This window comes from Mustela putorius, unplaced genomic scaffold (genome assembly GCF_011764305.1).
Source record: "Mustela putorius furo isolate JIRA1106 unplaced genomic scaffold, ASM1176430v1.1 tig00000580_pilon_pilon_pilon, whole genome shotgun sequence".
NCBI lineage: Eukaryota > Metazoa > Chordata > Mammalia > Carnivora > Mustelidae > Mustela > Mustela putorius.
In genome coordinates, this window is record NW_025421423.1 from 6,338,681 (window position 1) to 6,352,812 (window position 14,132).

At 40.0% G+C, this 14,132-nt stretch overlaps 1 protein-coding gene across 1 annotated transcript in view; it reads left to right on the plus strand.

The window, feature by feature from the left end:
- PLPPR1 (phospholipid phosphatase related 1) overlaps positions 1-6,798 on the plus strand; it is a 262,202-nt gene extending 255,404 nt beyond the window's left edge. Inside the window, exons 7-8 of the mRNA XM_004747703.3 lie at positions 333-464; positions 5,284-6,798. Coding sequence (XP_004747760.1) covers positions 333-464; positions 5,284-5,316 — 165 coding nt within the window. The 3' untranslated portion in view covers positions 5,317-6,798. The remainder of the gene's footprint in view (positions 1-332; positions 465-5,283) is intronic.
- Positions 6,799-14,132: the final 7,334 nt, after the last annotated feature.

Consider the following 14,132-nt stretch of genomic DNA (forward strand, 5'->3'; position numbering starts at 1 on the left):
GTAGTTTACACTCATTGTGTCTTTTAATCACTACAGATCTATGAAAGAGGTGTTGTTATTTCCATTTTACAGGTGGGGAAACAGGCTTAATGGGGAAGGTTGATTATCACTGACCTCATGGTGATTGGTCAGATGGTTCTTCAGCCCTTAGAGGTGCTCAGCAACCACCTAGATTGTGCCCAAGGTCTTTGTGTGGTCCCTACCCACTGGCTCAAAGGGAAAAAAAGTCACAGTGGCAAAGACATTCTAGGGGAAAGGCCTGCCACCCTTCGAGAGGGCCAGGCATTGATGGCTGCAGTCTGACCCTGGTCTTTTGTCCCCTCCCCCTGCAGGGCATGTGTGTGGTCCATAACTTTAAAGGAACACAAGGATCTCCTTCCAAACCCAAACCTGAGGATCCCCGCGGAGTACCCCTCATGGCTTTTCCAAGGATAGAAAGCCCTCTGGAAACCTTAAGTGCACAGGTATAGTAAAGCAGTTTTAGCAAACCAAACCCACAGGCTCGAGGCCTGTTAGCTTGGGAGGTAAATGAATCAGTTCCTCTACTAGAAGCAGGCGGATACCACTGAATCCACTCAGCACTAACAAAAATCTAAGGTAAAGCCTCCAAGAACTTCAGGTTTCTCTCAGTTAGTCTGGGGCTTGGCAATCATGAATCCTCAGGAAGTCCTTAGGCATGTCTAACCCCAGCTGCTTCAAGACACCTTGACCGACTACATAATACCATATTTAGGAAATTCATACCAATTATGAGAGAGGTCAATTTGATTAAGTAACTGGACAGTATTTGGAAAGAGAAAGTTTTTATTATATTCAGTGATAGATGTAGACTAGAAGCACTTTCAAAAGATGATGACGAAGTATTCTTTGGGATCCATTTTGATGACCACAATCAAAAAATTCAATGCAACCTTACTCACTTATTTTTGCCTCAGTCGGTTGCTAGGTGCTTCACAAATATATCCTTATTTGAACAAATACCTTTTGAATTGATAGGAGAATTCCCATTTCACAGATAAAACGGGGTCTGAAAATGGCAATGTTCATTTAACTCGCCCAAGGCCGCATCCCTTGCCAGTGGGAGAGCTGAGTTGAGTGGTTCCTTTAAGCAGTCAGAGAATAAGAATAACCAATAACAAAACAGGGTTTTCACTGCCTTTGCTCAGTTGGCTGAGTCCTGCTAAAATGTTCTTCTGTAATAATCTATTTATCTTGAAACCTTCTTTATACTTATATTCTTACAAAACCGTTTTTATAGACAGTACAACGGAGAAGGAAATCACCTCCCATTAGGATTATCATGTACTTCATAGAGTACAAAATAGTATTTTTCCCTTTTATCAAACATCTCTCTGAGATGAACAGTCCTATTTCCTTTCACATTTAATGAAGTCTTTCTAATTTTATTAATAAGAAAAACAAAACAGTAAAGCCATTTCTATTTGGGTAAGGTTGAGCCCTCCATTAAACCCAGTGCCAAGTATTTTGTTTGTTTTCCCTTAACCTGTATTAAGGTGAAATTTTTGACTTGGTTTAATGAGAAAGAACATACTGAAAAATGTCTTACTGGTTTATTGATATTTGGCCTGTTGATGAGGGTTGAATGATAAAGTGATCCCTTGCAATGAGACTGTGAGACAGACTCTCTCTGGTCTTCCCTATCAAATTATATTACTGTACCTGATAAGATCAGAGTGGTTCCCCCTACTTTTGAGGTGAAGCAACTGAAGACAAAGGTGAGTTTTAAAAGCAAACAAATATTTACTGAGTTCCACAAACATGGCAATGTCTGTGTTCTTTTAAATGCTGCCTACTTTGCCTTGAACATCCTGGTTTGAGGACACCACCTTTCACCCCAGCCTTTTGCACACATTGCTCAGGCACTACCCTCTGTTGGAAACCACCTCCAGACTTCTGCCTTCTCCCTCAGAACAATTAATAGTTGACCATCCAGGTCTCAGAGACATCTAGGCCATATTTTGGGGGGTTCCACTTACCTTGAAAAATAAAGTGCCAAACAGAGTTTCAAAAACTGATCTTCCACAAGATAGATAAAAGATTCCTTCAACTATATGTTATTATTCACTACAGGCCATAGTTGAACTTCTTTCAAATCTGTCCATGTATCTTTATTTCCATGTCTATCACCCTATCTGGTTAACAATGAGGTCTTTTCTGAATACACAGCCCTTCATGTGATTGTCTTGCCCAATGGAGGCCAAAGTGTCCCTTCTTATCTGCCCCTCCCCCCAAGAATTTGGAGATCTTTGAGGATCTGAATGCTGTGAACCATATCTTATGTACTCTCCATATTTCCTGGCATTCACTAGGTGTGAAACAAATGTTTGATGGATAGAGGCAAGCCAGAATCAAAACCTGAACTAAACACTTCAGACAAAACCAAGAACCTAAAATCAGACCATGGGCAGTCATTATCTGAATCTCCAAAGAAAATAGAAATTAATAAGGAATACCAGGACTTCTGTAGGCCAGGCAAAGCAAAGCTACAGGATGCTGGATAGAGAGATTACTTCTCAAGTGATGCCTTCCACACCAACTGTAGAAGACTCAAGTAACAAAGCAGCTGCTTTTAATATCAAATGTTTCTACGTGTAGTTAGGATGATTATACTCTTTATTTGTTGGCCAAGAAAAGAAAATTAGCATTTATTGCAAGCGATCACATTGAGTCCTCACAACAATTCTGCAATTGCTAATGTTAATTCTGTTTTGTAGATGAAGTAAGTGAAGCACAAGGAATTTAAGAAACATGCCCAAGGTCACCAAGTCAAAATTAAAACAGGCCCATCTAAGTCTTAAAGTTCCAACTCAATGTATGATACCCCCAGCCTGGCATTCCCTTCAAGGAAAATTCCATTTGGAAATCTGCATCTCTTAGCATTCAAAGGAAATATGCAGTAGGGATGTGTGTGTTTGAAGTGAGCTACCACTCTTCCAAAATAAATATGCCTGTATTTTCTCCTGGGGGCAAGAACTCTATGTGAGACACCAACACCTAGGTTTTCTATTAGAAGCTGGTTCCTTTGTAATTTCTGGGATAGAACCATCTTCCCAGGAAGAACTTTGGGGGTCTGAGAGAACATATGAACCTTTCTTCAGAACATGCATTCATACGTGTGAAATCCATCCCACTGTTCAAGATACCTCAAGAAGACTGGATAGAGAGGGGACCTGGTCACTCACCCAACTTTTCTTCCTCCCAAAACCTTTCTTTCTCTTTTGCCACATGGAGCCTCCCCGGCTCCAGTGCTTTTTATTCCTCCCTAAAACATCAACTCAGATTTGCATATTTGTCTCCTGTGATTCCCCTTAGCATAGTTGATTGAGACAAGGTACATTTTCCAAGATCTTTCCCAAGTACTGAAGAAAAACCAAAAGATAAGTAATTACAGAATCCAACAAACCAGAAATGGTCAGGTGTCCAAAGCATGATTTTATGATCCTATAGAGTGAGTGTGATCTCACGGAGGCCCCATCCCAGGAACCCACAGAGTGATTCTGATCCTAAAGAGACAGGTGTGGAATGATCCATATTCTGCACCCCTGTGCCTACATGTACCCAAGCAGTCACCCTTAGTGTTGAGCAATTGTGGACCTGTCAAACATAGTTTATATTAACAAAGAAATGAAGTTAAAGAGGAAACGGTTATATTAACCTACTCTGGGTTGGTATAAAGTTTCTCAATGTCTTCAGATTTGGGGAGGGGGAGACATTTTTTTTTCTTCAGCAGAAAAAGAATCCAATTTATGCTGATGCCCAGATTCCTGGAACCTTACTCCAAGAGGTTCTAATTCAGCAATTCTGAAGTAAAATAATTTATATTTAAGAAAATATTCCCAGAGGAATCAAATGGCCCCCTTAATTTGAAACTCGTGATAGAAATTTGTATTAAATAGAAAAAAAGACCTGGAAAGTTAAAAGAGATCTGCCCAAATTCACCCATTTAGTTACCTTCAACTGTTGGATTACTTCATCTTTACCACTTAGTCTCAACTAGAATCTTATACACAAGTAAATGACCAAAGTATTGATCCCAGAAGTTTTTTTCAAAAAGGAAGGGTCTTATAAAAGTAAAAACACAAAAGGAAAAGTTATTTTTCACACTGTGGCAAGAAATGCATCAAGCTCTAGTTCTCGCAAATACAGCAGATAAAAGTACTTTGAAAAATAAAATACTCCATTTCTAAAATATGTAGTTGAGCTCTCAGGAATATACTCTAAGTCTCTAGTGTCCTAAAAACAAACAGAAATCAAGAACCCCCCATAATAATCAATCAGATCTAACACCACAGTTTCTTTTATTTCCAATCCCCACGGACTAGGGGTTTTAAGTTCAAACAAGAGGAAGTGTTGGGTCTGCAAAAAGGGGGTCCTGTATATAGAAGTTATATAAAGAAGAGGTAGGGGTTGTATAAACGTGGTGTATATGCAAAAATTGATAGAGTTACAAGGAAAAAAGACAAATCTACAATCATAGTATAGATTGTAACACATTTCTAATTAATAAGCAAACAAAATACGGTGAAGACACAGATGATTAGTAAGGTAGATCTAATGTGCATTGTATAGAACCCTCAAAACACATGAAACATGAAAATAAACCACAGAGAAGTCTCAAGAAATTGTACAGTGTCAGTATCACACAGATTACATTCTCTAGAAAAAAAATTCAAAGATATCTACATCTAAAAACAAAAACCCTACACATTTGAAAATATTAAACTCATTTCTATATAGCTCATGACTCAAAGAATAAATCATAAAGAAATTTTTCAAACATTAGAACACCTTAAAAATGTGGGATACAGGGAAAGTTACTTTGAGATCCTTAGATGTTCTTATTAGAATATAACGAAATAAATATAATATAAGATAGTTCTATAGAGACAAAGTTTAGTTGAACAAATTATTCTATTTTGGTTGAAAAATCAGGGAAGATTTAGGGGTACCAGATTGGCTTAGTCGGTAAAGCATTCGACTCTTGTTCTTGGGGTCATGAGTTCCAGTCCCACATGGGGTGTAGAGATTACTTAAATTTAAATAAATAAGTAAATAAATAAATAAATAAAATTTTAAAAAATGTATCAGGGAAGATGTAATAGAGGAGGTGACAATTTAAGGGGCCCTGGAAGAGCATTTCAGGGAGAGGGAACAGCCTGTGCAAAGCCGGGAGACAAGAGCGCAAGGGCACAGCCTAGGAAGAGTGAGTGTGCACATGAGTCAGTCAGCCCACACTGAGTCTGCATCTGCTTGTCTTTGCAGAATCACTCTGCCTCCATGACCGAAGTCACCTGAGACAGCTGAGGTGTCACAAGCTGTTTTTTTTTTAATCACCCTCCAATTCAATACTTCAAGACACACAGTTACTCGATGTCAAACTGTGAAGACAAGTATTATGTTTATCTAGTTAGAGGCTAATGTTTTGTACATTTTTTGGTATGAGGAAGTGATGTAGCTTGCCCTCGTTTTTTTTTTTTGTTTGTTTTGTTTTGTTTTGTTTTTTTGGTCAGCTTTAATATATTTATGCCAGAATTTTAAACCAACGAAATTTTCTCCTTGTTCCAGTGTGCATTGAAGAACCACATTGATTCAATGATTGATGTTGTTTTGTGAAATTTGTACACGAACCTTCTTTTCTCAGTTTTATAGGCACAGAAATAAAATGAATATAACAGTCCACTTTAACCCTTTATTACTGTACTTGCTGCCTCCTCCCGAACTTTTGAATTTTAATGAAAGTTAACTTTTGAGTTTCAGGGAGGATGATGTTGGCTAATGGTGAATCTCAAAATCAATTGCTCAGAAAGAAATATTTCTTTCAAAAAGAACTTTTTGTCCTTGTCTCTTAATCTGTTTTGTATTCTAAGGTAAAGCAATCTATTAATGAAGTCACTTACTTCCATAAACAAGTGGCAGAGACTCCTGGATTTGAGGGGTGTTGGGGCTACATGGTTCCCTCTTCAATAATGGTTTCTCCTAGCTCAGAGACTCAAGGTCTTTCTGGAATCGTGTCCTTGGGCTGGCAGGTGACACTGCAGACTTCCTTCCAAAAAGCAACCTGTACCAGTCTCCCCTGTCAACTCAACAGTTTTATATCTCACATTGTATGGACTTTATATGAAAATGAATATTTTACACTTTGCACAGTATTATTTTACAGAAAGGGTATCAGAGCATCTACAACCTAGAGCCCCAGAGCAACAGCTTGACTTTGTGGCTTTTAATTGTTTTAGAAGTTTAATTGCATCTCATTTTTCTAGCATGGTAATAACTAATGTGTAACTCCTTTGAGAGAAGGAGCTCCCTTGTCTGTACCTATCAGAATGTTTTCTTGACACCTTCCGTGTTGGCTCTTCTTAGCTTTTTTTTGTACATATTTTTTTTTCTAAAGAGAAGAAAAAAAATTATCACAAAATGTATTCTGGCTCATGTTGTTTGTTTTAAGCTTCATCCACTGGGCAAAAGTATTAGAAGAGTCACGATCAAGTGAACTCAAGGAATGTTTATACCTTTTAGTTCCGTGTCTGCTCAAATAAGCCTTTCTAGAGGCATGACGGGTAGGTCCTTCCATGGGGGAGTACGTGAGTGAGTGAGTGGGTGAGTAAGTGTGAGGAGGGGGTCTGTGGGTGTGTGTAGGCAAAATTTAAAAATTCTTGAAATTACTAGAGCACTTGCAAACACAACTGGATGCCTAACAAGCTACCTTGGTTTTCAGCCTGCCCATATTTAAGTGGTCAATAAAAAGTTAGTCATTTGGGGCGCCTGGGTGGCTCAGTGGGTTAAAGCCTCTGCCTTCGGCCCAGGTCATGATCTCAGGGTCCTGGGATCGAGCCCCGCATCGGGCTCTCTGCTCGGCAGGGAGCCTGCTTCCCCCCCCCCTCTCTCTCTCTGCCTGCCTCTCTGCCTACTTGTGATTTCTCTCTGTCAAATAAATAAATAAAAATCTTTAAAAAAAAAAAAAAGTTAGTCATTTTTAGGAAAAAAGCTTACGTCTGCTAAATAAAACTTTGCCTGATCTCTCATCTCATTCTGGCCTAAAGTGGTTTACATTTCCACACTCAAACGTTCACGTGCATCTTCTGAATGCTGTCTGACTGATGACGTTGGGTAAGCAGGCAAGGTAAGAAAGAGTGCTGAAAGTCTATTCATCCCAGATGCCGTGCCCCCCTGCTTTCACCGAGGAAATCTGGTTGTTCCTGAGACAGTCCAGGGAAGCTGGGACGACCCAAAGGCAGTGCTGTACCTGTCAGCGCTGGTATTAGAATCCCAGTCTTCCTGACCTCACTACAGGAAGGCGCCTTTGAACCAAGGTTGCGTCTTTTCAAAGATTTTTCAACCTGATCTGCTTGCTTAGATGGCTCAGGGGATAGTGTCGGTCAGAAAAGCGCAGCATGAGAAAGATGCATTCTGTTACAAGAAGGAATAATCTGCAGGCTCAGAGCTCTCCACTTTGTATAAGCTACCTCAGCATAATGTTGCCCAATTTCTGAGTGATTCATTTTCTAAAGAGATTTTAGGATTTTTTTTTTTTTTTTAAGTAACAACAATGAAGTCTTGATTTTATTTTCTTGTTCATGGTAAGACATTCTGAAAAATGCCGGCAGACTTTATTGATTTTATATTATCCATTTCTCATCACAGTGAGAGGCCATTTAAATGTGTGATTCCCAGACGGTATTTCCAAGAACGTAAGTCAAGTTGACTTATGAGTGAGTGTTACCCTTCTTCTTTCCATTCTGGTTTCCATCTAGAAGGCCTTTTCAAGTGTTACAAGAGCTCTAGCCACAGACTCTAGTTTCCTAGTCTTGGGCTTGGGAGTATTGGTACATAACTTAGTCAAGCTCCGGAGGACACCACACTGTGACACTTGGAAATAAGGGACATCTCTGGGCTCACATCCCTGGGACCAGTGAGCTAATCGGATTCTTTCCATTATGCCATGGCAACCTTAGTATTGCCTCTAATTAGCCCCCAAGTCACTTCACAGACCTCAAGTTGATCTTTCAAGCCTGCCACTTGAGTTTCATTTCTTAGAGCTAGGGACTCCTCCACACTGGGCCTTCTACAAAGACAAAGCCCTCCGGCTAACTAGGATGAGTGGTCACGATAGCCTCAGAATGAATCCTGTAATAAGCATTTCCTCTTTTTAAGGACAGCCCAGAGGAGCCTGTGAAGTCTGACCCCCTGTGAGAGGGAGGAGGGGAAGAGCAAAAGAAAGGCTAAGGAAGCCTGTTGACCTGAACAGCTTTATAGAGCAAATAACTCAAGTTTGTCAAATAGACGGATTCCAAACATCCTCCTAATTTGGCTAAAGGAGACAATGACTCATTTGGAAGTAAAGAGAATTTGAATGGAGCCTGTAGGTAGTTAAACAATAAGTCTATTTAGATAAAGGAATGATAAGGATGAGGAAAAGCACTCATGAACGTGTGGGTGCCTCTCCTGGCAAATTCTAAAGAGCTCCCTATCAAGCCATGATAGAAGGGCTGTATGTTGCTCCTCTGACTCAGAGAATGCAAACGGGCATGAAACCACACTCTCAGAGGGAGTAGGTAAAATGGGGTGATTTAGAGAGCACAAGAGGCAGGAGTAGCCTTTTTGTTTCAAAATATTGGCTTCATTTCTGTGTTTTATGCAACTACTCTCTCAAGGGCGCTGTGTATCTGGGACATGCAATACCGGATTTCCCCAGTTTGTTCTAAGGAGTAGGTTTGCAGTAATTCTGCAACCTGTCCTGCCGAATTCAAGATGTGTACCAGAACCAGTCTGCCATTCCCTGCCATCCCCGGAACCGCCACGGCAGCCTCGTAGTGAGCACCAAGCCCCTTGCTCACATCTAGTTCTTGATCCAGATGGCTGGATCAGTCATGGATACATTCATGGATATCCCGGAATCAATTGACATATTGATACTCTATTCTCCAGCCCATTGCCCCTGTGGAGCCGTTAACCGCACACACAATTCTAAAATTAGAAATGACTCTGGGCGCCTGAGTGGCTCAGTGGGTTAAGCCTCTGCCTTCCACTCAGGTCATGGTCTCAGGGTCCTGGGATCGAGCCCCTCGTTGGGCTCTCTGCTCAGCAGGGAGCCTGCTTCCCTTCCTCTCTCTCTCTCTGCCTGCCTCTCTGCCTACTTGTGATCTGTCTGTCAAATAAATAAATAAAATCTTTAAAAAAAAAAAAATGACTCTGCCTGGGAAAGCAGCCTTTGTACTGCTCAAGACTGGTGCCTCTGTCCTCAGTCGGGCTTGTGCATTTCGGTATCCTATGTGTATCAGCATCTATAAAAGGTCTAGGGGCTTCCCATGAAACTCAGTAAACCTATGTGCAGAGCAAAGAATGAGGTGAATGTGAAGCTCTTTTTCTTAAAGACAGTCTCTTTAAAAAAAGAGATGTACCTACTTTGCACATAGCTCTACTCTGATGGCCAGAATGGTTTTTTATAATCGACTAAACTAGATTTTTTTTCTGTTAATGGGTTTTCCTCTTTGTCCCAGTTTTTTTCATTCAGGGCAATGCTGGACAACATTCACTGAACCTTTCTTCCCGAGGCCAGAACACACCTCTGCTTGGTCTGCTCTTTCTTCCTGTATGTGTAGTAATCTCAGTCCAGTGTTCTAGGCTCTGTGTCTGTGGACCAGGAGAAAGTCTGTCTTTTACTATTATGTGTTGAGCTAATCAAACTGAAGAATTATGAGGACCCTTACCACATCTGACCTCAATTATAGTGGAAGCTATAACAGATAAGAAAGATAAGAAAGGTAAGCTATAACAGATAAGGAAGGTAAGAAAGGATTGAATTACTTAATCCCTAGCAACAGAAACTTGTGTAGCTTCTGTTGTCAAGTGTCAAAACTAGTTGTCAATAATAGCTACATGAATTTGAAGGAAGACAGTGAATTCTTCTGTATGGTAAAGGCATCTCTACTTCTGTGACCTTGGGTAAGTTAACCTCTCCAAAGCTTAGCATACTTATCTACAAAAATGGAAATAATTTAGAGACTACCTATGTGGTGATAGTTAATTTTATGTACCAACTTGACTGAACTACAGGGTGCCCAGACATTTGTTCAAACATTATTCTGGATATGTCTATGAGGGAAATTTTTTGGATGACATGAACCTTCTTTTTTTTTTTTTTTTTTTTTTTTTTTAAGATTTTATTTATTTGACAGAGAGAGATCACAAGTAGGCAGAGGCAGGCAGAGAGAGAGGAAGTGAAGCAGGCTCCCCACCAAGGAAAGAGCCCGATGTGGGACTCGATCCCAGGACTCTGGGATCATGACCTGAGCTGAAAGCAGAGGCTTTAAACCACTGAGCCACCCAGGCGCCCCTGACATGAACCTTCTAATCAGTAGACTGAGTAAAGACGATTGCCCTCCCTAGGATGGGTGGCCCTCATCAAATCAACTAAAAGCTGAATGGAACAAAAAGGCTGATCTTCCCTGAAGTGAGAGGGAACTCCTCTCCCTTGACTCTGTGAGCTAAGACATTGTTCTTTTCCTGCTTTCAGATTCATACTGAAACATCAGGTCTTTTTGGATCTCAAGCCTGTTAGCTTTCAGACTAGAACTTACACTATTGTGGGCTCTCATGGTGCTCAGGCCTTTTAGACTCAGGTTAGAAGTATACCATCAGCTCTCTTGTTTGTTTGATTTGTTGATTACAGATCCTGGGACTTCTCAGCCTCCATAATTGCATGAGCCAATTCCTTGTAATAAGTGTCTTTATATACATTATGTTGGTTCTCTTTCTCTGAAGAACCCTAATACAGATTTTGCTCATGAGAACATTCTAAAGAAACAGAATTTTAAGGATGAGTTTTCTGCATGGGTTTTGGGGTTTCTGGAATTGGTTCTTTATTCTGATTAGATTCAAAGATGCTAATGACTCTATTTCAAGTAGTAAAGAGAACACTAATAGCCCATGGCACAATCTGGCAATAGGGACATACAAAATATCACTACTAAATACTCAATCACTAATAAGAAGCAAGGGGCTGAGTGGCATTGTATATGATCTCTAAACATTTTGGCAAACTAATGAATATAATGAGAGCAGCTAGCTGTTCCTAATGTCCCTGGACAAAGTAGGGAGAAAATTTTGAACTTAGGGATTTAAATTCCTAATGTATGTGCCTTGTCAATGATCTGAAAGTTTTTCTGGGCTCTCTGAAGAAGATCCTCATCTTCAGTCATAGGGCTGAGATTGCTAAAAATCCAGCACAGAATCTTATCTGGTGACTTGCTCAATCGCAATGAAAGCCAAATTCCCAGCCTCATAGTTTTCTATGATTAAAGTGAGGGCATTAGTAAGGAAAGCATGCCATAAAGATTGTGAGGATTCAATTAATTGTCTCATGAAATTCAAGATGGTTTTTAATTTTTAATCCACCTTGCCCACCTTTCTTTAAAAAAAAAATTGGGTTGTGCAATTTGTCCTTCTATACTGCCTCAGGCCAAATCCAAAAGAGGGTGGGCTGCTGTGATGAGGGAAGTGTCCATGATGATGATAGTCTTCAGCAGCAAAGAACAGAAAATTCCAATGTAAATGGATTTAACAAAGGAGGAAATTTATTTAATCCAATAACAAGAAATCCAAGGTCGAACTTCCATGAAAACCACATAATTAGAACCTCAGTTCCATTTCTCTGCAACTCATTTGGCTTAGACTGTGTGTGTTGGTTTTGTCCTCAGGCTGGCCTCAGCATATCCTCAGCATTAAGATAAAGCAACATCCAAAGGGAAGAGTTGTGTTTCTTTGCTTTTCAAGATAAGAAAAATTTCCCCCAAATTTCCAGAATGTCTCTTTCAGGCAATCTTCATTCTCTTCAGATGTCTCTGGCATCCTATTGGCAAAAATTATGTCACAAGTCTGTGTCTACACTACTCACTGGATGAAGGAAAAAAAAAAAACACTGTGATTGGTCTACACCACTTAGCACTCACCTGTGAGGGCTGGAATAAGTCTAGAATCACTGACGCACAAGGACACGCTTGGGTACTATTAGAAAAGAAAGGAAGAACTTTAGGCTACTGAGAATACTTGCCGCAGAGTTTTGAAACCAATGTAACTTTCTGCGAAAAGCAACTGTAATCCACAAAGAGCACATTAAAAAAAGATAAGATGGGGGCACCTGGGTGGTTCAGTGGGTTTAAGCCTCTGCCTTCTGCTCAGGTCATGATCCCAGGGTTCTGGGATTGAGCCCTGCATCAGGCTCTCTGCTCAGCAGGGAGCCTGCTTCCTCCTCTCTCTGCCTGCCTCTCTGCCTACTTGCAATCTCCATCTGTCAAATAGATAAATAAAACCTTTTTTTAAAAAATGAGATAAAAATGTTTGGTCATTGTATAATAACGAAACGGTAGAGTGGCAAGCCTTAGGGATAAAGAAATCCAGAGACTGAGGCACTGCCATGTCCTGTATCATGTCCTGTATTACAAATTACACATATTCAAAGGCACATAAATCTTTGCCTTTGAGGTAGACTGCCTAAACATCCTAGAAAGAGAATACTATAGAGTGAAAATATTGGGACTCCTAATTACACATAAATCAGAAGGTATGTAGTGTCTTACATATTTGTTTGAACCAGAGGGACATCTGCAGTATGCCAAAAGACACAAGAAAGGACAGTGTAGCTTAGAGAATCAAAATACCTGGACGAGTCAAATCAAGAGCAATCTTGGTCCACATGTTCAAGAAAACATTCAGAATGCTTCAGAAACCATAAAAGCACCTCCCCCAACTCACAATTTCCATTTCTTGCAAACATAGTAGAGGGAATAGGAAACACACCTGGGACAAACTGTGCTGACTGGAGAGTCAGTAGACCTTGCCAATAATGAATTTCATTTTTGTTCACCATCTGCCAAGTGGGCATGTTCTTCAGTGATGTTGGGCATATAAGGTTAAGTCTTGACCATCTAAGCTGTCATGGTGGTCTCCCTCCCCTGGCTTGTGGTTGCTTTAGGCAGGAACATGTGACCCAGTTTTGACCACTGACACATGGGGAAATCTAAGGGAGATCTTCTTCATGAGATACTGGGGCAGTTGATCAACATCTTAGAACAATGGTCGGGGGGGCTAGCCTAAGAGAATAAGTTAACGTGGTAAGGATGGCAGAGCAGAAAGATAGAAGGAATTTGGTTCATCATGATGCTGCTGAACTGGTCAATAAACCAAAGCCATCCTTCCTTTGGGTTTCTTTGTAGAAGAGACAATAATTAGCCCATTGTTTAAACCAATTTTAGTCAGATTTTTCTAACCAAATAACAGGGGGAAACTAAATAATGGAAATGGAAGCTGAGATGCTAGGAAAGCCTTGATAGAAGACCATGAAGGAGATAGGTTTCATTTTGCTGAAATCAGATCCCTAGAAAGTAATATCCATGTAGTGCTAGGATGAGTGGGTTTTCTTAATCCCAATGATTTATACTGCTTTCTAAATATAATGACAAAAAATAAATAAATAAATATAATGACAGTATCCTGTACAGACTGTGGGTGTGTTCATGAAGGCCATGGGTGAAACCAGGAATAAGAAAGGATGTTCTACTGATCTATCTGTAAAATGAAAACAGGATAATGTACAGCATGGTGACCATAGTTACTAACACTGTATTGTATACCTGAAATTTCCTGTGAGAATAGATGCTCTCACCACACACACACACACACACACACACACAATTTGGTAAGTATGTAAGGTGATGGATGGATGTGTTAATTAACCTACCTGTGTAATCATTTCATAATATATATGTATATCACATCATCAAGTTGTACACCTTAAAATTTATTCAGTGTTATTTGTCAATTATAACTCAGTAAAGCTGAGGGGAAAAATAGAACAGGCTTTAAGGAATCAAACCCAATTGCAGACTGGGAAAATTAAAAATAATGATCATCAAAATAACACCCAAGAGATGAACTAGATAGCAATTTGGACACGGCTAAAGCACAAATTAGTGAGGTGAACAATTCAACTGTAACGTTCTCAAAGAATACAGGGAGCTCGGGACAGCAGGCAGAGGGACAAAAAATATATATATATATATATGAGAAAAATTTAATACTCATGGAAGTTATATCCAGAAACTCCAAAATTCTCC